The sequence below is a fragment of the Nipponia nippon genome, unplaced genomic scaffold (genome assembly GCF_047370975.1).
Source record: "Nipponia nippon isolate SJK-2023a ecotype South Korea unplaced genomic scaffold, ASM4737097v1 scaffold_10, whole genome shotgun sequence".
Taxonomy (NCBI): Eukaryota; Metazoa; Chordata; class Aves; order Pelecaniformes; family Threskiornithidae; genus Nipponia; species Nipponia nippon.
Genome location: NW_028262291.1, coordinates 20,466,487 through 20,492,387, shown reverse-complemented (window position 1 = coordinate 20,492,387; position 25,901 = coordinate 20,466,487). Strand labels below are relative to the sequence as shown.

Here is a 25,901-nt window from a genome sequence, read left to right as displayed (position 1 = left end):
CTCTTTGTAACCTGCATGGTGCAGAGGACCTGTTTCTTCTGGCAGCCTTTAAGATGGGATAGAAAAAAGCAGAGGAAGAAAGTTCGCATTCAATGAGTGCCAGGTTGTCAAGGTTTCCTCTGCTCTCAGACGTAAATTTTTTCTTCTGACAGACACAAGAGAGATTTAAAACCGTTTGGTAATAAAGTGAAGCTTCAAAAGCAGCAATGTCTGCATCTGATACAAGGTGAAGAGCAGAGCTCAGGACCTCCTGTACAAGGCAACATCGTTGTCATCATGGCACACATGGGAGCATTATACCAGGTTTGTGCTTGGCTTGTCACAAAGCTCCCCCTGCATGAGTCTCAAAATCCTGTGCTGCTTTCAGCCTGGCTGCCAGAGGAGCCATGGGCTGGTTTAGCCCTGCCAAGGACATGGGTCAAGTTCAGTCTGCTGGCAAAGAAAGTGTCTTTCACGAGGCTGCGTTTTTCAGCTTCCTTCTCCATTTGCATTGCTTTCTGTTTTAATAAATTGTGGAGTGCCGGTGAAATCCCCAAGCGCCTGATGAGTGTGGGTATTAAACCAACGCTTAAAAAAGCCAGATCGGGCAAGCTTGGTCACTGCTCCCTTGGCCTGGTGGCCATGCGGGACGTGATTATCAGGGCGCTGGTAGACGATTTAACTGATAAAGACTGAAGAGGCAATAACATATAATTAGCACCGGTCAACATCATTTTCCGGAAGAATCAATCTCAGCTGAGCCTCAACTTCTCCATTGGGACCACAGGATGGGTTGCCAAAGGTAACAGCACAGGGGTGATAGGGGAGGCATCCAGCATCCGACTGCTGAGAGTACAGCCAAAGGGTGTGAATAAAATGAACAGATTCACAGCAGGCTGTCGGCTTGGATGCTGGGAGTCACCCAGAAACCACTGACACAGCAGGTCTGGTTTCATTTTCTGTGTGGACACTTGACATCACAGAAGTGAGAGGGGATGTGGATGCAGCCGGAGAGTGAAGGGGGTGCAGGAAGGGGACAGCTCTACCCCAAGCCCGGCTCTGTTGTCCCTGAGAGCTCAAGGCTGTAAGACCACGCAGGTGAACCAGTGTACATGGTCTGTCTGTCCCCTCTGGCCATCATTCCTTGGAAGGAGGCTGCAGACATCTTCTTAGTAGCTATTTGATTCAAATGCCTAACAAATAGCAGGAGGAAAGTCCCTGATGCTCAAGGCACACAAGTGTTCCTCAGTTCCCACCAGCAAACTCTCTGGCCACTTTTCTCCAGCAAAAGCAGGGAAATCAAGGCTCAGCAATGTTAGTCTCTGAAAAAAAAACCAAGCAAAAAGCTTTCAGGCTTCCATCATTGATCATCAAGAAGCCAAAAAGGCATAAAAGTAGAATTTTCTTCCCTTTGTGAGTGACTTTTAGAGCTGCAGGTTGACCCTGGAGTGCTAGTGGGTAATGCGTCATGAGCTGGCTCGCAAAATGGCCCAGCTACTGCCACATGCCGCAGGGCTGGCAACCTCCAGTAAGCACCAACATCTCGCCGTGCCTAGCACCCATGGGGCTCGGGCCTCAGGGCTGCCTGACACCCAGCAGCCTCCGTTCCTGCGCGCCTGTCCGCAGGGTGTCCCACAGCAGCAGTGCCCTGACTCCTTTGGTGGCCAACACAGGCTCCCATGCTCAGCACAGAGAGTGCAAGGGAAAGCAATCTCATGCCCTGCATGCTTATCTCCCGGATAAAACAGCAAGGCACTTTTGTTTATTGAGTGCCGACAAATGGCGCTGTCTTGGCTGCAAGATTGGCCTCCAGATCCCACTCCGGGCACAGCTGCTGGCAGGGAGCCCGCAACTGCAGCCGCCTATTGCCATAGGAGCCTTTCGGCAGGGCTTACCCTGTCATCCCAGGGGGAAATTGCCCTACAGTGTTCCATCATCTGCATCTGCCCCCATGCAGAGGCAGCATCGGATTCATGGGGCATTGCAGGATAGGGAGCATCACTCTCTTTCCCTGGGGTGTGTGGCCGAGCAATGCCAAACGGTGCCATTTGCTCTGGGATTTTACGGTGTTCCCCACTCTCCACAACTCATTCGTTCATCTGCCCTTCCAGCACCAGCAAACAACTGAGGGAAATCTGCAGTCGCATTAACCTGCTTTGCTGTTTCTCAGGGGCAGAAAGGTGAGATGGCTGCATGCCACCTGGCTGGAGGGTGAAGTGGACACCGAGGACACAGCCATCCTGCTGTAGGTGAAAATGAAACAGCCTGGCCCACAGGGAGAGTCATGGCTTCCCGAGCTCACTGCCTTGCCAAGAGCTGCTGCCAGCTCCTTCAGGGCCATGTTATTTTGGGACCCCAAAAAGCTGATTGATCCATTTGTGACTGCCTCTGCCCTCCAGCTGTCGTCGATGCACAGCAGTTGTCACAAAATAGCCTGTTTAAGCAGCAGGATCTTCTTTTCCCTGCCCAGGCTGTGACCAAATCATCTGTTGTAAGGGATTTTTGAGGGGGAGACACTGTGTTTTCTTGCTCCTCTCAATGCAGCAGGATGAAAGCCTTGCCAGGATTGTCACTCAGCCTGATGCTCCTGCAGCACATGAAGGATGTGCCAGGCCCCAGGAGCCGGTAACCTGCAGTCTTGGGAGAGAGCAGCTACAACCAGCATCACAACCTGTGCTTGTTCTCAGCTCTGGCCTCGGGGTGAAGCTAAGAATCACAAGGATTTCCTTTTTATCCAACCTGGATGAAAGAAAACTGAAAACATTCATCCCAAGCCATTGCTGCTTCCAGAGGGAGTGAAATCCTCCGAGGACTGGGCTGAAGAAAATTCATACCTAAGTTCATGTCCTCTCCCAGCTATCCTGTTACCACCTCCCTCGGCCAGCTCTCCTGTCCTACTTCTCACTGTAATCTAGAGCTTCTTTTCATCAGCCCAACAAAGCATAATTAGGAGCCTGACCACCCAGGTTCATCAGCCAGGGAGAGATGAGCATCTCCATAGGGGCTGCAGCTCATTTGCATGAGCCCCACTCTCTCCTGGACATGCAGATTTGCTCTTTCTAAACCTGGTGATGCTAAACACCTCCAGAAGACCAGGTCTGGCCCGTGGCACAGACCCGGCAGAGCCAGCATGGCTGGGACACATCTGGGGTTACTCAGATCACTGTGTATTGCCACCTCCTGTTCATACCCAAAGCTTTGAGCTCTTGGTGCTGCCTTGGAGCCATCCCACGGGTGGACCTGCAGCACCCTGGTACCTTTTTCTTATCAGGAAAAAAGGTTTTCTGCATTAGGAGGGAAGAAAACTCAAACATTTCTCAAGCTATTTGTGTTTTTCTTAGAAATACCAAGGTTTACCCTTGTCGGTTCAAGCAGAGGGCTGACAGGGTGGTGAAAGTCTGGAAACTTACAGCAGCTTGGGCAACTAAAAGATGAGGAATATCAGCTTGCTGATTTCCCAAGTCACTCACTAAATGTCTGCAGACAGCATCCCTCAAGCTCTCATGTCCCGTTAGCTAAATCAGACCTGCCCAACTTCTCTGTGATGTGTGAGGCTGTCCGTCTCCCCTGTGACCGACCTGTATTCCCTGGTGGCCTCCTGCGACCCAGCATCTGATGGCCACCCAGGGCCTGCCTCAAGATGTGGCTCCACCTGGTGACCCAGTGCATGGGAGCAGTGACCCAGTGCATGGGACTTTGTGTGTCCAGCCAGGAGGTGCCCAGAGATACCTCCAGCTGCACCTCCCTGCTGAGATGCAGTGAATACAAGGCAGAGCAGATGTTTTCAAGCTTAACATATCCAGGGTAAAAATCCTGTCTCTTCCTTTGGGCAGTGCTGGTGGTTTGTTATGGGTCACCATTGAAATTCTCAATCCAGGAGCAAAGCTTGGCCACATGGCTCCGAGGAGGGGTCCAGGCAAGAGCTGCCTCCGACCCATGCAAGCGTGGTCTCCCCTTATCCACAGGGCAGCTTCAGCAGAAGCAGAAGCGAGACTTGCAACCATCTTGCCTTTCTAGAGAAAGCAAGTAGAGACGTCTGATCTGCCTCCTGTGCCTGCTTTGTTTCTTCACATACTCTGTTGCTGCTGTCTTATCTCCTGCCTGAGAAAGGCAGCCCCAACCTCTCACTCCTTCCACACGGTAATGCATTCAGCTTTCTGAATTAGTTTGCAATTTTTTTTCCCACCAATTTAACCAATTACTTTCTGAACACAACATTTATATTTTGGCCTCAAACATCTCATAACAATGAATCAGCGTCAGAACTACGCACAGTGCGGAAAAAAGTACCTCCTTTTGCTTATTTGCAGGTGATGTTGGATTATTTCATTTGGTGCCACCTAGTTGAGAAACAGTGGATGGCAACCATCTATTCACAGTCTTTATCCTTTCCCAGGACATGTAATACGCTGCTGTAAAAAGAATTAAAAATACTCCGTAGTACTCATCTCTGAGCATCCTTCCTGCCCCTTGCACATTTTCCAGTTCCACTATTTCTTGTCTGGAAAAGACAAGAACTGCACTGGTGTTCAATGAGCAAACCAAGCGGAAGGATCTTAGTCCCAGCCTCCCAAAGCAACCTTCGGCATGGTTTAACCTACAGACCTACTGTGAGGCAGGAAGGGTAAAGGCTAAATTTTCCATCGTCATGGTGCCTGCCTGGTTTCTACATTCCCCAGTCACCGAGTTCCTTCAAGGTAGCTGAGAACTGGAACAAGCATCAAACCCTCCCCATGGATTTTCAAGCCACACAGATTTACAGAAAAATAGTGCTTCAAGAACATACAGTTTATTTCTGCGGAGTTCAGGAAATGGACACACGCTTAATTGTAGCAAAGGCTGTTTTCTTCATTTTACCAACATACAACTGATAAGCATGGTGGGCTTACTTCGAGGCAGCCCTGGGCTCGGGCTCTGATGCACCAGTGTCTGAAAACCGGCCCCACACCTTTCCCAGTGAAAGCTACTCTTGGCTTTAAAGGCTGAAAATATGCTGTGATCCTCCTTTTGGGGGAAAACAGTGAATTTAAGGACCATCAGATTTCCTTTCCCTTTTAAAAGCAACAGCAGCATGACACTGTCAAGTATGGACACTGTAGGGTACCAAACAGCAGGAATTTATATCAACTGGCAGGGTATCTTCTAATGCTCCCTCAGTTTTGTATCAAGCTCGGTAGGTTCATGGCTGAACCATCCAGTCCTCAATGCACCACGGGTATCTCCTTTCCCTTATCAGAGCAATCCTATGGATGTGCTGAATTTTACAGTATTGCTGTCTGGCCACAGTACACAGACAAACTGAACGCAGCCCCTGCAGGCTCTCTCCCACCTTCATATTTCCTTCAGACCTTTTACTGGTAATTATACAGCATTTTACTGCTGGGACTGTGTAAACAGTTTAACCCCCTGCAGGATATAGTCAGGCTTTGCCTTGTGTTTTTTATAGAATTAATAAACTGATTTGAGCTTTGCCTGGGCTTTCATTTCTCAGCAATCTCTTTTATTAATCTTTGCAGGGGCTGGAAGCTTCTTACCTGAATCTCTCTCCTGGCAGCTAGAGGACTGTCGTGGTTAGCAGAACCTGGAAGTGGAGGGTGTATGTGGGAAACACACTGTTCACCTTCCAGGGCCACTCAGTCATTCTGCTGGAGATCTGCAAGTTTATGAAGTAGAAAAGGGTTTAATTATGAGAGTTAAAGAGGCATAGATGTTATAGTCAAAAAAGGAGGAGAAAAAATATTCCCACTCCCAAACAATTTCTCCCTTTATTTTTAAATTTTTTGTAAGGAGGCTTTTCCTGGTTGAATTTTGGATGCATCAGGATCATGCACAGTAAAAAACACAAAATCTGCCAGATCATCACTAGGACACTGGAAGGTGCCTAATAGGCACCAGGAAAAGCCAGATAGCTGGAAAGGGGAAGAGACTTCTCCAGTATGTTACGGATCCATGAAAGAAGCCAGAAAGGAAAGCAATCTTTTGATCCAAAAGATAAATGCCACATTGGGATTTTTTTTGCTTCTTCAACCATCTACTGCAACTGTAATCAGCGTTTCCTGGCCATAGCAACCTCAGGCTTACAAAGGAGTTACTGTGCCTCAAAGAGATTATTGATGAAGACAGCACACCTGAAAATAACGTGCTTTCCATTGACTCTCACCCAGCTCAAATATTTGCTGCCAAGTCAGCTGAAGGAATGAGCAGTCAGATGGTTGCTCTGATAAAAGCCAGCACTTCCATATCCTCAGCTGGGTGCTTGCTTCGGTGTCACTGCAAGGAGAAAACCAGATGCCAGTGAGGTGGCCCAGCCCAGCAGCTACCACTCAGCAGTGAAAGACTAGAGAGAACAATACTTGCCTGGGGTAGTTACTTAACTTCCCTTAAGTTATCGGCCCAAATCCTGAAGAGCTGTTCTGCTGATGATGCTGTTTAGGGTTTGGTATCACTTGTGGACCTGGCCTGGTTGTAGCCCATACCTAGAGTAACCTAAACACCTAGCACTAACCTGCCTCTCTCCTAACCCAATCTACCTGTTATCTGGAAGAGCTGTAGTTCTGCCGATGTCTGGATGAGCCCTCCATAGAGTCCAGCCTACCCAACCCTTATTTCGGCATTGTCTAACTCAGCTGTTGCCTGGCCATCGCAAACAAAAAGCCTCATCCCATTGTAGCTGTGGATGCTACCTTATGCTACTTGTAGACTTCCTTACCCTAGCTTTGCCTAGCCAAAAGCCTCCTGCATCTTCACCGGAGGCTAGGCTAAGCCTACGCGCTGTCCCTTCTCGACTAGCCCTAGTCATATGCTTAGCTCGTCAAACCCGTGCCCCGAATGTCGTGTTTCCTGGCTTAGCCCCACTGCAGCAAAGCCAAGCTACAGGGATAGCATTAACTCAGCTGCAGTCTGTCCTGCGCTTTGCAGCCAGCAGTACCCAAACCAGAGCTCTTCCCCCATTTCTCTGCAGCACGGACAAGCTCACCTGCGTCTTTCTGCCAGCAGGTTTAAAGGGACCTGGCTCTGTCTAACACCTCGAGGCATTTATGGATTAGCAGACCATGCTGTGAAACAGTTAAGTGCTTATTTTATTTCCAGTGAGAGCAATATGCCCAAATGCATCTCTCCAAAACTGAAGGAAAGAACAAATACCTAATTGGTATACATCAAAATTACAGACAAGAACATATGACACAGACTACCAGGAAAAACGTACATTCAAAAGAGAACTGCTGACTTGAACCCAACATGAGACTTGAGGGGCAGCACGGCCTAAGAAATCAGATCTGAGGAAGTCCCTAAGCCCAAGGCAACAACTCAATCACTCCGTGGGCTGAGATGTTAGAATGGCCTTGGAAAAAAAAAAAAAAAAGCAGAATGATTTTATGCCTCTCTTTCAATAGTGATCAGACCTGATGGCAGGTCTGAAACACAGGATCAGGGAAACAACAGATGATTTTTCACAGGGGGAAGAAAACACCAGGATTTCTCAGACCTGCAGCTGCTGGTTGACTTTGGGTGTTGCAACCTGGCATTTTTATACAGACTTTTGTTTTTTAGACTGAGAACAGCCCTTTAAATATTGCTTAGAGAGTGGGATATGCTGAATCCAAACCTGTCTTGGAAGAGTTGAATTTATGTAGGTAACAGTAGTCTTTCAAAAAGCTTGCATGAAACTTTCCACTGTCATTAGTGGGTCGTGAGTTGAGGCCCATTATGAGATGGGGAACAGGAAGAGAAGGGCACCTCAGTAGTCAATGATTGAGCAGTTAAAAAGCAATAAACACTTCCAGCCTTATACAAGATGTTCAGACTGCAAAACGGGGAGGTTAGCTCAGCACAGTTTGTGCCAGTCCCACAACAGTGCCTATTTCACAGCTGGTCAGACCAGTTTTTAAAATGCAAATTTAAGTCATGCTTTTCACCAAACTTCAGGAGGGGTCACACCTTCACTACTACACGGGCATATTTCACTGGGAAGATGTGAGGAATATCCCTTTGAAACTGCAAGGGAATTTTTACTTTCACTTAAATTAGAGTCTCTCCCAGAACAGCAGGGTTATGGATTTTTACTTATTTGTAAACTAAAACTGGAACTCTGTCAAAGACAGAGTGTGTAGGTCTCATCTAAAAAGCCTGGCAGGTGCAGCAGCCTAGGGACAATATGAAATTTTATTTGTTCCAAAATAGCTTTTGGAGCAAAACCAAAAAGCATGAGCTATTTTGCTAGAAATTAGTTTCTTCTCTTTTCCTCACGAATACTTAGGTTTTGGTTTGGGCTTGAGGGAACTGGAAGAGATTTTGTAGAAAATACAAAAAATTTTCATGGGGAATACAGTTCACATTTTCATGTGAGCAAAACACACCATTAACAGAAATAGCTGAACAGTCCCCACCGCTTCGCAGGCCTTCATAATGCGACTGCTCCTCCACTTTCCCATCAAGCACTGGAGCACAAACAGACCCAAATGCTCACACCCAGTGTTTCCAGCAGAACACAGTTTCAGGAATAAGTTATAAATAAATATACGTAACGTGAGTATTAATTCATTAAAGGCTACTTTAGCCACTACTCAACTGACAGACACTTCAGTCTCTGAATTTCTCTGTGTTTCTGAAATCTAAAGCTCAAGGTCAAGAAGCGGAAGTACAGAATAGGCTTATAAATGCACTCTGAACTGCCTGGGATTGGCAGCAGTGGCATGTGAGCTCAGTAGTCTGCTCACAAGTAAATCAATGTCCAGCTCCTCAGGAAGACACTGGCCCTTGAGGTGGAAGCAGCCCCAAGACATTGTCGCTCCAGGTACACAGAGGGATGCCATACGAAACCCAGTTCTTTCTGCTAGGTGCTACATCATAGCTATTGCGGAGTCCTCAGTGCTGCTCTCCTGCTCCAAGCCCACCCGGCGGATAGACTCCCTGTATTTCTGCCGTCCCAGCTCAATGATGGTTTTGACCTCATCAGCGATGTCCTGGCGACCACTCTCTTTCATGGCTGTAATCAACTTTCTCACACAGTCAGGATCCTCTGAGTTTTGCTGAGCCCATGAGAAAAGCATGTCCAGGATCTGCTTATCAAGGTCCTCTCTGAAGAAAAGGGAAAGCACAGAAGTAATCAACACACTCTCCTGACTGGCAACCCAAAGAGGCCTTACCTGAGTCCTAGCCCATGACTGGAGCCCCAAAGAAGCCATCCAGACACACAAAGCACTCAGTGCCTTTTCCCCACCCATCATACAGGAGTTGCAGTTCCCGCACTAAAATCTCTCTAGAAATTTTTTTCCTAATGGAAATACCAAATTAAAGCATTCTGCTTTTGAATGTAAATTCCCCACAGGAACAGTAGTTTGGTCGTAACAAGTCTCATTCTCTCCTGCTGCTCTGGCTCTTTGGTCAGACTGCATGTCCCATGACGTACCACAAGCTCTTTTTGAATAAAGATGATATTCACAATTAATGCCATAGACCACTGCTCATTGTCAGAGATGGGAGTCTGGCCAGGAATCCAGATCACAGAACAAAACAGGAATGCGACTCATCTGAACTACAAAGCTCATCAGGTTTGTTATTTCCCAATCTTGTTTTTCAAACATAAAGCTTTGTTTTATAAAGGCAAGAGAAAATAATCAGTTTTCCATAAAAAAGGTAATGTTTTGAGAAGAACCATTAGTCAACCCGTCTTTTATCCAGTGAAACAATTCCAGTGGGAAACCTTTCAACCAGCCAAGCATTAATTTATACTATTACACTGCAGATAGATAGATAGATAGATAGATAGATAGATAGATAGAATGCATCACTGTTGATCACTGTGTCCTGTCTTACCTGTTATTGTATCCTATGCGCTCAATCTGCTGATAGGTCAAGCCCAGGTTCAGGCCAATGGTCTGCCAGTCAGCTCCCACGCGCCTGGCAATGCTCAGCAGGTTTGCCTGTGTCAGGTAGCCAGTCTCAGCATTGCCCAGGTTTAAGGGAGGAAAGGAGAAGCTGTTCAGGGGACCGGGGTTCTCACCCCAGCGGGGTTTCAATCGCTGTGTCACGGAGAAGAGAGAGAGAGAACATGCTGAACAAATTGTTCTTGTAGAGGACAGGGTCTGGCCATTCAGTCTCCACACTGAAATTTCCTTCCTCCTACTGGGGAGGAAGGAATATCTTGGGGCTGAAGAGTCAGGCTGTAAGAAGCAAGGAGCACTCGCACTGGCAACAACCAGCAGTGCTCGCTGCCTCTGAAAAATATCAAATCATAGTGTTCACGGTCACAGCTCACACTGGAAATTTCCTTTCTTGTCTTTACAGAGTATTTTTCAATGAACCATCTCCCCAAAGCATATTTGCCTCAGTGGTAAGAGAGCACTTAGTCTAGATTTGTAGTTGAGGCTGCATGTGTCAGAAAGGGATGTGAGATCATGGCACATGATCTGAAGGGAAGCATTCAGCCTACAAAGGTATTTATTGTTTTAAGCTTCTCAAAAATCAATTAAATTCCATAAGCAAAAGTTGCATTTCTCACTGTAACATACAGCCTAGCCTTTAAAGGCCAGTGGCTCACACCAGAATACTTACACTCAATGCCTGTATTCAAATCCAGCCTAATTACCTCATCCTAGACCTTTCTTTTTTCCTACTGCATCAGCTGTGTGACTAAGAAATGTATAAACAAAACAGACACTTCCCTTAATTACAGCGAGCTTCCTCCTGTTCTACATCTCTCAGTCATTCAAAGGATCCACCCTCTCTGACCAACCATCCAACAAGCCTGTGCTTGACAGGCAAGATGAGCAGGAGAGATGGAGACCACTCCCAGCTATCCATGTTTCTCTTTTCAGAAGAGGTCATAAGGAGTGGGAAATCTCCACCATCACATGGTTGGGCAGCCATTTCTTGCAGTCATTCATTGCATCCGTTCTCATGGAGGAAGACAAAATTAGCTAAGCAGGAGGGCCATGCTCTTACCCCATCTAGATTAATTTTTCTGTAGGAGACAAAACAACTCACAGGCAGTTTGATGGGCAGAGTAGCAAGCCAGAGGGAGTCTGGTCCTTTCCTCCTCCTGCTGGCATCTTCAGGGATGCTCTCGGGAACTGCCCCTCGGTAGAAAGAGACCTTTGCAAACAGAAAGCATGCAGTGAGGCTCAGGTTCAAGCACCGTGGACAAGCCTGTTTGCACCATGTCTTTTCTGTCTGGGAAAGAATGTATTCAGCATTTCTCACCTATCCTCAGTCCATAAATATGGCCTCCCAATTAAGTGCAACTGGGAGGAGCACTGAGGTTCTGCCATAAAGGCTGGACTCACGGCCAACACCCCAAGAGTTAATGGCAGGAATGTAAGTCAGAAAGCTAAGTGATGAGTGGTCCTTCCAGACTACTCTTCTTGTTTATTCAGGGTTAATCAGTGAAATGCAAAGCCAAGGGAAAGAGGGGAGGAAAGCAGTCATGCCCAGTGCTCAGAGATTATTATGAGGAACATTGTAAAAGCAATGATGATGATGAAGGAAGAAACAAAAAGTCAGTGTAACTGGTTGCTCACCTGGCCTTTTACAGCTTGGCCTTTCCTGTCTACAGGGGAGGTCACATAGATTTCCTTCATGTTCTTCAAGTGGGAGTAAAAAATAAATGAGAGACGTCCATCCATGCAGTCAGGGCGATCTGTGCAGAGAAGGAGCAAACGCTCAACTTGTGCAGAAAACTGCAGCTTTTCAAGCCTGGCCAACAGCCCATCGTCTACAAGCAGCCTCCATGCTACTACCTACTCCTTCCACTCATGCCTGAAAGAATTGTAACCCCGCCTTCCTTGCTGGGTGACATGGGAAAGCAGAAAACACTGGCTGTGGAGAAAGCAGGTCCTACAGGTGAAAAAGGAGAATGGCCACAAGGTGGAGATCAAGTTCAAGAACGGAAGGCAAGACAGGGCAAGACATTCAGATGGAGTCAAGTCCATCCTCGGCACTTCCCTCCCATCCTTGGTCCATTCTACCCCTTGGAGGGTAGAATCAGCTGCAATACATCCTGTAATGCACAAAAATAGGTCACCTATCTCTTCACCATTTCTGCAGTGGGTGCAGAAATAGGAATAGAGCTAAAGGGAAAAAATATAACCAGGTACAATATGGATATATATGTAATTATCTAGAAATTAAGTTAGGGTCCAGCCTAAATCAGGACAGAGGGACAGACTCTGGCCTCATGAACTCCACTGAAAGACCAGTGCACTTTATTATTCTTCATAGAGTTGTGCTTAATTTACACCAATGAAACTGAGCTGTACATTCAGGTTTTGCAGAAAATGGCACAGTTTGCAGCTGTAACAGATGCAGACACATTAGGGCATAAAACACCACCTTGAGTTTTGGTCCTGCTCCCTCTTCTCTTCTAATGGCTCCATTAGGGGAAATTCTTTGCTCTGGATTATTGCAGAAATACCTTCTCAAAAAAAAAATCTTTATATGTGTTCTCTCAGAAATGGGCAACATTAATTAGATCACCATGGGCATTCCAGTGTGGTGTCTAAGATGCCAGGAAAAGGGCATAGCTGGCTGCAGAATCAGATCAGTCATAAAATAAACACACTTGGCTATTGCCCTCTGCAGGCTACAACAGCATGAGAGGAAACGAAAGCCTGCAAATAGCACTTTCGTAAGGAAAAGTAGACACAAAAGTTGGGTGACCAGAGAATGTGACAAGTTCAATGTCCATGGGCTAGCTGCTGTGAGTAATGGGCGAGCTGGAGACAGAGAGGAATGCCATGGAGGAGTACAGCCGCCAGCAGAAACACACCTAGGGCTAGAGAAGCACAAGAGGTAGGAGCAGAAAGGAGGCCAGTACTACCATACCCATATCGATGCTGATGCCTCGCTCAAAAGCTGCAAAAAATTGCTCTCCTTCAAACATCTCCACCATGTCGGATGGCTCAGGTCCTCGATAACGGTCCTGCAGCTTCTTCAGCACCGGGTCAACCTGACAAGGATGACAACACAGGATCCCATGTTTGGTCTGAAGCACGTCTGTCCCCTGACCCACGTCCCTATGCCCATGACGTTCCTCTCACTCACCTTGAACAGGGAAAGTCCATTTTGCACGGAAAGGACGTAAACAAATAAAGAAACACCCACCCCATCCTATCCCAGGTACATTCACTACAGACAAGTGGTGCTCTGAGTTTTGTGGCTTCCCTATTTCTCCTCTCAAGTAAACAGCAGAAAAGCCTATGTGGACTAACAAAGATAGGCCATCCCAAAGCTGCCATTAAAAAAGCATTTTCAGCAATTTCTCTATCTTTTCAACAGGTCAATAACCTTCAAAGAACTTATCCCCCCCACAGTATGCCATCAAAAGACATTTTCTCTGCAAAAAGCCACATGCTACAATAGCACACAGCTGACGACACCAGAAAGCTCATTTTGGCTTTGCAGCCTGTGATCACATTGTCAGACCTGGGGTCTCAGAGGCAGTGCAAGAGTCAGCCTAGAGCCAAGGTGTCTATTCTTCTTTCTATTTGTAACAGTAAATCTTCTCTCTTACCTCATGACCATCCCTGGCAGGAATACAGACACCCCCAAACCCCAATCTCACTGTGACTGCCATTGCTGCCTCCTCTGGAAAAAATTTTAGCCCAGAACCCAAAGATATAAAGAATTCTTACAGATGTTTATGCCCACAGGTTATTTCAATACAGGAGAACAAATAAAGAAAAAACAGGAGCAACCAGACCAGAGGATTAGGCAGAGAGTTGGATATGCAGCCCAGTTCTGGCAGTCTGATAAAATAACCCTCACCTCACTGAGCTGCACTGTCTGTCAAGGTACAAGCTCTACAAACACAGATACACACTTACTTTGCTAACATCTGAAGCAAAACTGCTGAGGGCTGATACGCCTAGGGCAGAGGCAGCAGAAGAGAATGTGTGAGCGCTTTCCATCTCCTTCCGCACAAAGTCAGCCAGATTAGCTCAAACTAACAGCATAAACTAACCTGATGTTGCACTGAAGCAGATTAAGGAGGGCTCATATGTTCTGTTCCACTGCTTGAACTGTAAACAGCAAGGAACATCAGGAAGAGCGCCATTTCTAACCACTCCAGCTGAAACCAAAGCAGTGCTTCTGCCCACACTACTATCCCATGTCAGACAAATGATGTGTTAACTTTAGTATCTTTGAAGTTTAAGCCAACATGTTTTGCCTCATGTTTGCTGGACACTAACAGCATGCACATGGCCAGTTACTGTGGCCCAGCTGATTTTAGCAGCGCAGTCCTCAAGGTTCGCAGGGGAGGAAATCACTGCATGGCATCCACCGCTATATAGAATGAGTTTTTCTTCTTCCCCCAGCTCCCAGTGAGCCGGTATCACACTACCAACACAGTGTGGTGACAGCATACCCCAGCCATGACCCTGGGGTACTGAACAGGACCATTTGGTGCACTGCTGCCCTTACATCCTGCAAAGGGAGGCCCAGGAAGCTCAGGAGCAAGGCAATGCAACCCAGATCAGACCTTGTGCTTGGGGACACACTGTAGCAGGACTTGCTCGGGGTCCTTCTTCCTCTGCAGAGCAATGAAGTTCACCTGGTACATACGCAGCCGCTCATAGACTTTCTTGGCAATGCCTCCAATGTAGGTCTTGGTGGTGTACCACAGCCAGTACCTGGCAGACAAGGAATTAAGAAAAAGGAGGGATCCTGCCTAGGAAGACAAGCCAGTGTCACACCCACAAGACTGTAAAAAATGATGGGTAGAGACAAAGTGCTAAGCTGGGCCTGAATTACAAAGGGAAAAGGCAACAGGCAGGGTTAATAGCATGACCCCTGGTCAGAGTGTGAGAAAAGCAAGGCAGAGGAATGTCCCATCTTTTCCTCAGGACTAATCCTGCACTTACCAGGAGAAGTGAGTGACTTCAAACACTGCATAAAGATGGGTGAATTCCAGCACCACCTGACTGGTAATGTCATCCCAGGTTTGGCCCTCCAGGTCGCCATGGAGAAGATGCAGCCTTGACCGATCCAAATTTAGCCCTAAAGACAATAATGATCAAGAGATGCTATATGCAGCAGAAGCCTATATTCATGGCTTTACAAACCCAGCCACAGTTTTGGGTGATTCACTTTTTAAAAGCACCAAATTAAGGCCCATGGCCTTCTCTTCAGCATCCAGGACTGAACTTTGGTCAAAGAAGAGCAGCAATAAAAGGATGAGGCTACACCAATGCTTCCAGGATATTCTGGCAGAATATGCAGACTTAAACTGATACTGTGCTGATTTCCATCAACAGATTCATTAGACAACTCCCATCACCAATATCTAGGATTATTAATTAAGTTCTGTCTCTTTCTAAATGTACATCCACACACTTCTCAATCCTGATGCACTTCAGACATACAAATACCAGATAGTGTTACAATGGAAGCCAAGCTGCACCCAAAAAGTTTTTAATTCTTCACAAGAAAGCCAGGAAAGGTCAAAGAAAATAGGAATTAAGAGACACAGGATACTCAGCACACAAACAGAGGAATCCCTGGCAAGGCTGAGGCTGTTTATAGCAGTATTCAGAGTGGGAGATGGCTTAGTGTATGATCGTACATTTTTAACTGCAGTGGCTCAGCACCTGATTCATGAGCAAGGAAGTAAGAGAGAAGGCAAACCCCTGGAGGCAGCATCTTCATTACCTGCTTCAAGCTATTTCCAATCAGGAATCAAAGCCCTTTTACAAAGCATCTCCTCAGTTGGCGAGAGTGCCTCTCCAACCTGTCATATCAAACCTAGCAGTCTAAATACACATGCAGTTCGGCAGAGAAATCCATTTGCCAAGGCCATTCTGCCAGCTTGTGCTGCTGGTCTGTGAAACCCAGCGCTGGTCTGCTGGACCTGAACTACCTTCAGCTCCCACCACCCTGCACCACCACTCACTCAGCAGACACACCTTGCTGTTCCTGCAGGAAAAGCAGAAAGCTTTATTATTAACAGGAGAGGCAAACAAAATTCCCAGCTTGCCATTCGTGGTTTTCCGCATATGGCATTTCTCTTTGCCAATTTGGGGAATAAACTGACCTGTGACCCCGGGCGGGAGGGGCAGCTGAATTCTCACTGGCCTCAGAAAATCCACCAGGGAGTCCTGGGAGAGGCAGAGCAGGGGACTGGCTCTGCACCCCACCTCGGCCGTGATTTCCTCTATCTCTTCTGCAGAGACCGGCAGCACCTGGATGTGGAAGATCGTACGGTGAGCGGAGCAGTCAGGCACCCAAGTTCCCACATCACTCACTCAGTGCCCCCAGTACCCAGCAGGCAAATGCTGCTCTTGGCTAAAGGCCCGGTGAGAAATGGAAGCACAGTGAACTTTGGCTGAAGTCTGTTCTAACACTGGTGTCAACCTGGCAAGCTGGAACAGACCAAAGTATTACAATAGCATTTAGCACTATCTAGCAACACTACAGAAAAATTAATTTTAGTAGGGTGGCTTTAGAATTAGATCCACATAAATAATCCCCACCCCAATCTCACTCACCGAGCTATTCTGCCAGGCTCAGTATGTTTTCCGAGGCAACAAGAGGCAAAATCTCCTTGTGTTCCCTTCACCTGCTGATCTGCCAGAGGGAGCACTGGCAGATCTGCGAGGAGATCCCTTTCCCATGCAGGGCAGCTTGGAGCACAGCCCATTTTGCAGGCAGGAAAGCTAAGACAGAAGGTGATCTGAGATGGGTCAGCCCATGAAGCATCCATGTCAGACACGAATTACCCTAGGGCGGACATCTCACCTTCGTCTCCCCTACTTGGCACAGGACAACAGCTGCACTAGGGCTTACCAAAGCTTGTTTTTTAAAGCATGCATACCTGCAGCTTGACACTGCGGGTCTCTTCAGTGACTCCAGGAGGAAAGGTCACTTTGATGTTTGGATCCACACTGGAAAAGAGCAATGTCCCCTCTGTTGGCACTTTGCATTCATTTTGCACAAGTCGAGACACAACGAGGAACCAAGAGAAGTGAAGGACACTGCAGTGAGCCACATGCTTCTGTAACAGAAGACAGGGAAGACGAGAAAACATATAGGCATATAACATAATACAATAAAGACAGGAAAATAAGTGCCAGTAACAGCCGAGCAGATGAAAGCACTAGAACAGGGATGAAGCATGGCAGGCTGCAACTCATCACCTTCAGGAGACACACCTCCATGAGAGAGGAAACCTGGAGCTGAAATCCACCACAGCTGGTCAAAACACAGCTCATGAGATGTTTCAAACGGGCTCACTCTTGGCTGGCCAAAACCAAAGAGAGGAACAGAAACGATGTGTGTCACTGGTCATTCCAATCTGCTTACCTTTGATTTTCTCTTTTGCTCCACTCTTGTTCTCAGATCACTCCAGCTCTGCCCACTGAAGGTCCGAACTACCACCTCACGCTGGTGAAGGGTTTGAGGGGAGGCATACGGCATCCAGATCTGCACCTCCTGGCAGAAAAGCATTCCCGTGAGACACCAATAGAATGGATAAAACCAAGCCTAGCTCTGCTCTGTGGCTTCCTGTATAGACAAGAAGGGGGAGGGCGAAGCACAGCCCATATGCAGGGAGTGGAGGAGGAGATAAGAACCTGCTCTGACCTGCAGCCTCCAGGGAGGTGACAGTAGATGTCAGGTCCGCTATGTAGTGTGACGGCAGGAAAAGTTCAGCAGCTTTTGGGCAGAAAGGGCAAAGCAACTTTTGCAGTGAGTTGCGGTCAGCCATGACGGGGCTGGTGGTGTAAGTACTCACCAGCTTGAATGAAAACCACAGAATCAGACTTTTAGGAAAGGATGTGAACCATTCTCCTTGCAGGCTAAGGCCAAATGCTGGAACAGCATTTATCCTCTGGCACAGGAGGAGGGTTGTGAGTGAGGAAGGTTATAGCCCAGCTCAAGCAGGAGTAGTGAGGAAGGCAAAGGAGCCAGACCAGCACAGTGCCAGGCTGTGTCCTTTGAGTCTTTGCAGCAGGGCTTCTTTGAAAGGCAGTCCTGCAGCTCTTAAAAGCAACAGTGATGGGGGTAGCTGTCTCAAAAGTCCCAAAAGACTCTCTCAGAAGACTCTGTCAAGCTACTGCAGAGGCAGATTGATCAGGAGTTGGCCTGGATGTGTCCTCACCTGCTGAAATTTGACTCCATGAGGCTGCAGCTCCAGGACTCTACTTAGCAGGACATCATGATGTCTCAGCTTTACCCACTGAGGGTCCGGTGCGAGGGTTTGGAAGTAGATCCGCAGAGGGCCAGAGGCAGCCCCCGGTGGAAAGTAGAAATGGATGCCACAGGCCAGGACCGCTTTGCAGCCTTCAGAGGTGACAGTAAAGCTTCCAGAAGAAATGCATGAATGTATGACACCGTGCAATGACTTCAGCCCTCCAAAAATCAACAGAAGAATCTCCTACCTTGTGTTGGACTGGCTTACTGAGGCCATAAGCTCTTATACACACACGCAATACCCACCATGCACCAATCTTATCTGGGACCTTCTTACAACACTGTGATATAAGTTCCTAATAAGAGAGGCTTACCTGTCCTCTCCTGATGCAAGGAAAAGTCTTTGTAGCCCTCTGGCACTGGATTCATCTGTGGCAATAAGAAGGTTTGGGTGGGAGGAGGAGACAGAGGTTACTTAAATCAAGGTAGGCAAGAAAGGCTGAACTTGCATTTCAGTTTTAGCTTAATCCTAATCTGACAGAAGTCGCTAAAGGAACGCTGCTCACACTGCAGCAGGCTTCAGATCAAGCAGCAGCAGGAGGACGGGAAGAGGCCTAGGGGTCCCAAGATGCACTGGAAATGCTGACTGTCCTCCAGGAAAACTCAGAAGCAGGGGGAATTAGAAAATATTTCAATCTACCAGCCCTGCAGATCTCAGGGCCATGTTTGATTGCCTGGGACCACCCCTGGGAATCAGCGTTTGCTCTTGTGAACGTGAGCACCATTGGGAAACCCTGCTCAGATTCCTGCTCATTCACCGCCTTCATCTCAGGCAAAGAGCTGCTCCTCTGCAGCATGGAAACCACAGGAAAGCAGGAGGTAACTGCACAGCAGAATGACCTCTTACTGCTCTCTGTGCTTCTAGCATGAGCCACCACAGCCTTAGGGCCATGCAGCAAGTCCAAGAACTGGTGCTCACCTCTGCTAAAAAGGCTGGACCCCTTTAGGGGCCTCTCCTGATCCATTTCCCATTTTCACTTCCACTGTAAAACCTTCCCTTAGCAAGCCCAGTTCCAGGGACCACTGAGCCCTTCAGACGGGGCTTGGGCTTGTAAAAACAGAACTAGTACTGTCTGTATCCTTACAACCTAATAATTATTCCAGACAAATAAATACTGATCTGATTCCCCCCTGCTTGTCTTCTCTAATCCAAACCCATCCACACCACGCTGGGCTGAGTGAGGGAACAGCCGGGCAGAACGCACAGCAGCAGAAGCCTTGCAATTACCAGCCTGTGGGGATGGCTCAGTTTCTCCTAAGGGATTGCCTCGGAGGCGCACGAAAGGCGAGGTCTGGATCTCAGGGGGGACGGCACGGAGGCAATTGTTCTGCAGATCAAGTCTGGACAAGTTGGGCAGGCTGGCAAGCGAGGCAGGGACCGTCACCAGGAGATTGCTGTGGAGATGCAGCCGCCGCAGAGACTTCAAATTGGCTGCAGGTTAGAACAAGAAATGACCCCCCATCCATGCTGTTAATTGCATTGCACATCAGCTCTAACCCTCCTGCCGCTGTCCTCATCACATGCACACAAGACACACAAGAAGGGAAAACACAAGAGCCCAACATCTCTTTACCTCACAAAATAAAGGGGTCCAGGGAATTAGCTGAGAGGCAACACAGCCTTCTCTGTCCTCTGCTTTTCAGCACCCAGCTACGAGTATGGATGTAAGATGCTTCTGTAACAGCATCAATGACAACCCTGGGCACAAAGTAATACAGGACTCAAGAGCCAGGAAGCTGGGCAGCAGAAGTCAGAGCCCGGTTCCGTGGAGTGGTCCACACTGGACAGCGCAATTTCAAGCCCAGATTTGCATCCCATTAAACCCCAGCTCTTCTGTTTCCAGTCCTGGGTGCTACCCAAAACCAGCCAGGCCAGATACTCAGCTATTGTAAATTGTACTGAAATCTTAGCAGTCTTGCTGATCCACAGAAGCAGGAAGCATGGTCCAGAGAGTCATTAATGCTCAAAGGGACTGACTGAAGCAAGCATGTTTCTTCTGGATGTCCCTTCCATTTGGCTCTAACGTAACAGATGGTTTGTGCTAAGAACTCTGGGGACAGAGACCAAGGGCCTCAGGGGTCGTAGACTGTACCAAAAGCTCAGCAAGCCCATGTCCTTCTTTTCCCCTAGAAAATACTTACCTAAGGAGTCTGGGATGCTTGATAAGCGATTCCCAGAGAGATCCAGCTCTGTGCAGTTGTGCAGATTCCCAACTTCTTCAGGGAGGAATTCCAAAGCATTTTCCGAGAGATCCAGGTCCTGCAGCACTGTCAACTCCCCGATGCTCTGAGGTAAGTCCTTCAGCTGATTTTTCATAGCAGAGAAGAAAGTCAGCTTGCTCAGAGAGCCAAAGTCCTCAGGGAGTGCCACCAGGCTGTTGTGGCTCACCAGGAGCACGCGGAGGCTGGGGAGGTGGAGGATGCAGCTGGGCAAGGTGGAGAGGCTGTTGAAGCTGAGATCCAGGTGGGTGAGACACCTCAGGTTCCCAATGTCTGGTGGCAAGCTTGTCAGGGAGCCATGCTGACACGAACCAAACTCATCCCTGGCATGGCCACCTGGGTGTGGAGGGAAATGGAGGAAGAAGTCAATATGCTACAGGGGTACCTCACCAGCCTCACGTGAGACTCCTCAGCACAGAGACCCAGAAGATGGGGAGTTACTGATCACAATGAGCAGCACTGATACTGAAGTATTCATAGAGAAGTGGGTTTTCTGCTCCTTGCCTCAGTTTCCTGATCAATAAAAAGGATATAATGGTGAGGACCTGTTATGAAATCAAGAGATGCCACAGTCAACCAGTAGAGCTCTGCTAAACACATCTGGAGTTGAAGCTCAGAAAGAGCCAGGCCGCTCCAGACATCTACCACCCTTCACCAGGGTGGCCCATACCCCTCCAAGCCTCTCACTCTCCTTTCCCACCTCTTCCCCACCAGCACCAGCAGCCAACACACAACACTTCATGGACTAAGAAGACATTCCTTGCCCTCCAGGCTTTGCCCATGCTGTTGAGGGATGAACAGCCCTGGGAACTGATATCTGCCCTTGGCAAGACTGGAGAGCAGATGTGAGGAAAGCAGTGAAAATGTGGGGAAAAAAAGCAGGTAATTCAGTATTGTGTAGGCCAGACAGCACAGAGAGGGAAAGATACAAGTCCCCCACCCCAGCTTGTGACACTCAAACTGGAGAAGGGCTGCACCCATGGAAAATAAGTTGAGCAAATAAAAGGAAACTTCCAAAACTCTCCATTTCTTCATCATTTCCTACTCTCCCTCCACTGTTGTCTATTTGTATACACATACAGCAGAGGGCACCAAACATTTTTTAGCTGCATAGTGGTAAAAAATGAGAACAATCAAATTAACAGACACATTTGTACATAAGAAAATCTTAGCAAACTATTTTATTGCACTTCAGGATGCTCAGGGTGTGTGTACCTCTCACAAAACACGCCTGATAAAAGGTATTGCTGTTATCCTCACCTTACTAAAGGGGGAAAAGACAAATGAAATTATTCACATGAGATATCTGTGGCAGATATAGAAATGAACCTCAATCTTTTCAGTTTTCAGCTAGAACCCTGAATTCTGGCCACAAACTCCCCCTTTTTTCTCTCATTTCCTTTTAAAATTCCACCTCCCAAAGAGCAAATGATTCCATCTGATACAGAAATCATACTATTTGTATTGAGATCCTCCTACAATAAAGAGATGAGAAAGTCAAAGAATGATCTAATATTTATAGGTCTAACAGTTATTACGGCTTGCCAAATTACGTGCACACCCCGAGTCATACTTTTGATAAAATGTTGAGCAGCCTCTTCTGGTGTGTCTTGAACTCTGCTAAACCTATGCTCACTGACACTAAGCAAGGATTAAGCTGGGATTGATTCAGATGGAAATGCAGCAAAGACAGCTCATCGTACTCCCAAAAATGAAAGAGGGGCTGAACATTTACCAAAAAACCCAACACCTTTCAATCCCCCTCTCCTTGCGTAACTGTGGAAAAAAATGTTCTTCTTCTAGAGGATGGCTAAAGAAAATGCTGCAGCATCAACCCAACCAGACTCCAAAAACCGGTCCCCAGGCAGCTGTAGAAACAAAGGAAGGAAATAAGAGTCTAGAAGCTGTATCTTGTTGAAATCTGCATGCAGCTCTGAGCAAGCCTAAGAGCCAAAGCTGTAGTAAGGGGCACTAGAACAAAACAATTCCAAGGGCAGTTTGTCCTGCAGGTGTGGAGAGAAGGATTAAAAAAAAAGCTGAGCCTAGAAAAGTTGGATGGTGGCGGGCCCAGGAATTTACCTTTGAGCACCAGGGATTTCAGGTGCTTCAGGTGAGGAAGGATGCCCAGCGTGGCGCCAAGGAGGTGATCGTTGCTGCTGAGCCGGAGGAACTCCACCTGGACCACCTCTCCCTGTCGCCCCTTGAACAGCTGGAGGAACCGGTGGCAGCCGTCAGGATAAACATCCAGGTTCAGCCTGTTGTCGGCAAGGCAGGAGCCAGAGAGTGCAGGAGCCCCCGAAGCCCCCTCCCCGCACTCGTCCCCGAGCCTCAGCAGCTCTGCCATCTTCTGCGTCTCGTCCACAGGGTCTGGACATGCTCTGACTTGCCAGGCAGGCAGGCACCGGCAGCACCACAAGGCAGCCGGGACAAGGAGGAGGAGGAGGAAAGATGGCTCTGAAAGAGAACACAAGTGCATGATGAAGGCCTCCTGCCCCAGCCCAGAGTGGCTGGAAACAGTTTATAATCACAGCAAGAGGGCAGGAGGGATTACATGCATGTTACTGAAAGCTTTGTGGGCAGAGAGCACAGAAATGCAGGGTGATGGATGCCACAGAGGCTTCTCCTCCTAGGGAAAACCTCTGAGTTTTCGCAGCCGACATCTCGGCAGGGAATGGAGCAATTACCCACCATCAGAATAAACAGCAATATTAACTCTAAAAGATATAAATGTAAATGCCTACGCCTTATGCAGATTTCAAAGTGCCTTAGCAGGAAGCTTTACAAGTGAAGGGGGAAACCAGGGCAGGGAGAGATGAGCCAGCAGCAGAGCCCGGAGGCTGCTCACAGGCTGCAATGGGTCCTCATCGAACCCCGTTGTGAAACTGGGTGCCAATGGGATAAAAGAGAGCATAGATGAAAACGGGCAAAGGGCAGCAGAGCAAACATGGCAGGGCCAGGGAGGGGGTTAGCAAAGGCACATCCGTGGCACAGGAGCACTGGACTGCGCAGTGGGACTGGGGCTTTTGCAGATTTGCCTCCACAGGGATGCTCTAACGCAGCAAACCAGGCACAAAGCCATGGCTGGCTAGTTACCAGCTAGTCCTTTTTTCTTCCCCTCACAGCACGCTCCACAGATAAACAGAAAGGGGAAAAGCAGATATCACATAGTGCATGCTAAGAAGGATTTAAACCTAAAGGAGCAGAGGTATGAAATTTGAACAAATTAATTATTCCTCTGCCTTCTTAGTGTGAAGAAGCCTTCATCCACCTAGGACTTTCAAAATCAGCCGCCATCATCACAGCACACTGGTAGTGCAAAGACGAGCAGAGGCACCACGCTTGTTTTTATACCAGTAGTCACATACTTCCAGGTCCCCCGTTTCCTGCTCGTTCCACTTCCTTTATCTCTTGCAACGCCTCCTGAGCTTGGCAATTAAACTAGTTTATGGTGTGAGTATCAGGACTTTTAAACCCTGCCATGGATCGAATAGGCGAACAGAAGTTTCTTTTGAGTGAGCGATGCAGAACTACAAAAAACTTGTAATGGCTTTAACATCCAAGGCCAGCAGAAGCAAGCTAATGCCCCTGCAACACCCTGAGGAGCAGGGCTTTTTACTGTTACCCTGTGGGACATGGCAGCACTGATGTTCCCAAGGCACAGTCTGGGGGGAGGCTTCGCCCCCGGCTCCCTGAAAGAGCAGAAGCCCGACGGACACATAAGGACAGGAAGAACAGGTAAATGGCAACTACTGCTTTAGTAAAAAAGCATTTCTTACAAAAAGGCTGCGCGCAACACATACAACAGCTCTCTTACAGACACGCGTAAGCAAAAAGACCATCTGCTATAGCTTTGTAAAGCTATTGGTGGTGAAGGAACCAGAGGGCAGCTCTGAACTGGCCAGGATGGGGGGGCTGGGAGACCACAAACGCCGCCTCAGGGGCGCTGCAGGCACGCGGGCGCGCACGCGTGCGGAGGCACAGGCAGAGGCACAGGCGCTCGCCCCGGGCTGTCCTCGCCTGCCCTGCCGCCGGCGTTGGCAGCCCCAGGCCCCCATCACCCCACAGGGCCCCTGGGCCGCGGCTCCGCGCCCGGGGACCCCCCGGCAGGACCCACAGCCGAGCAGCCGGGCCACATGCGCTCTGCCCCGCTGAGCACGGCCGCGCTCGCCTCACCCCTCCGCACCTGGTCCCCGGCACAGAGAACCCGGGGCCCGACAGCCCGGTTCGGCCCGGCTCAGCCCCGCGCCGCGCCGCTCGGCCCCGGCGCTTCCTGCAAAGTTCGCAGGCGAGCGGCGCCGCCGGGGCGGGACGAGGCGGGGGAGGCGCCGGATGCGGCGGGACACGGGGCCCGCGGCGCTGGGGAGCCAGGCCCAGGCGTCCCGCTGTCACAAAAATGTCACAAAACGAGATTTTCGCAGCACCGCCACGGCCTCGGCACCCCGGCCGGTCCCGGTGCGGCTCCCTGGGCTCAAACACGAGTTCAGCCTGCGGGGAGCCGGAGGCACGGGCAGCTCCTGCTGTCCTGCTCACTCGCTGCAGATTCAGGGAGAGCAACGCAGCGGGAGCCGGGGCCGCAAGCCCGGGAGGGCACAGGGCTGGGTCCGCCCAGAGCCATGGGGCTCTGCCCCGGCTGGGCCCTGGCTGCCCAGGAGGGAGCCTGCCTGCAGCCGGCTGTCTCGCAGGGAGGGCCGCCACTTGGTCTGACGCAGCGTCCTGGCGAGGCCCCGCAGCCTTTGTGCTGCTCTCCACCGCGCTTAGAGGGGCAAAGCCGCGTTTTTCTGTAACGGCGAGTTGCCGGCTGGTGCCTCCACGCTGTGACACGGCGGCGCTGCTGCGTTAATGCCCTGGGCGAAGTGCCCCTTGCTCAAAGCTGAACGCAAGCCGCACGGTGACCCGAGGGAAATTTCTCTTCCCACAAGGAGCAAACACCACCTGCTTTTCCGAAGCACCTCCTCAGTTACAAAACTGGGAGCCTGGCTGTTTTCTGGCGGCACCAGGGAAGCGGAGAGCGCTCTCACCCGCACAGGGGGGTTCTGGGGAGCCTCCAGAGCAGCAAGGCAGGGATACCCAAAGCCTCCTCACAGCCCGGCTGCCACAGCGGTTCTGCTTTATTTAGGTCCGGTGGATTTTGGCACAATGTTAACTTTTCACTTTTACTCATTTCCCTAATCCAGGAAGGATTCAAGCAAGCCAAGCGCAGGCGGTAACTCCCGCAATCCCACGGCGAAACCCTGCCGCTGGGTTTCTGACTCCCGGCCTCCCCGGGACGGGACGGGACGGGACGGGCCGCCCGCTCCCTCCCGTGGAGAGCTTCTCCGCAGTGGCGGGGCCTGCGCCTCCCGGGAGGCCCCGCCAGGGCAAGGCACGGCGGATGGCGTCGCCCGGCCCGCGCGGATGCCGCGGTTTGGGGGAAAAAGACAGCCCTGAAGACGGAACATCAACCTCCGCCGCCTTGCGCTGAGGCGGCAGCCGGCGGCAGCCCGCACCCCGCCGCCAGCCCCGCCCGCGCCCGGCAT

General features: G+C 49.2%; 1 protein-coding gene across 2 annotated transcripts; it reads right to left on the bottom strand.

The window, feature by feature from the left end:
- Positions 1-1,034: 1,034 nt before the first annotated feature.
- PIDD1 (p53-induced death domain protein 1) lies at positions 1,035-25,879 on the bottom strand. Of its 2 annotated transcripts, none has more exons than XM_087745850.1 (18): positions 25,404-25,879; positions 22,465-22,839; positions 20,308-20,721; positions 19,394-19,597; positions 18,480-18,534; positions 18,074-18,275; positions 17,278-17,406; positions 16,790-16,969; positions 16,010-16,157; positions 14,841-14,976; positions 14,459-14,609; positions 12,802-12,925; positions 11,499-11,617; positions 10,966-11,073; positions 9,796-10,001; positions 6,108-9,057; positions 5,514-5,632; positions 1,035-1,301 (listed from the first exon to the last, which is right to left on the bottom strand). In XM_087745850.1, exons 2-16 carry the CDS (start codon positions 22,727-22,729, stop codon positions 8,820-8,822), a joined length of 2,679 nt encoding a protein of 892 aa, XP_087601976.1. In that variant the 5' UTR covers positions 22,730-22,839; positions 25,404-25,879; the 3' UTR covers positions 1,035-1,301; positions 5,514-5,632; positions 6,108-8,819. The 2 variants fall into 2 exon arrangements, with proteins under 2 accessions (XP_087601976.1, XP_087601975.1); XM_087745849.1 differs by lacking the exon at positions 25,404-25,879 and adding an exon at positions 24,569-24,696.
- Positions 25,880-25,901: the final 22 nt, after the last annotated feature.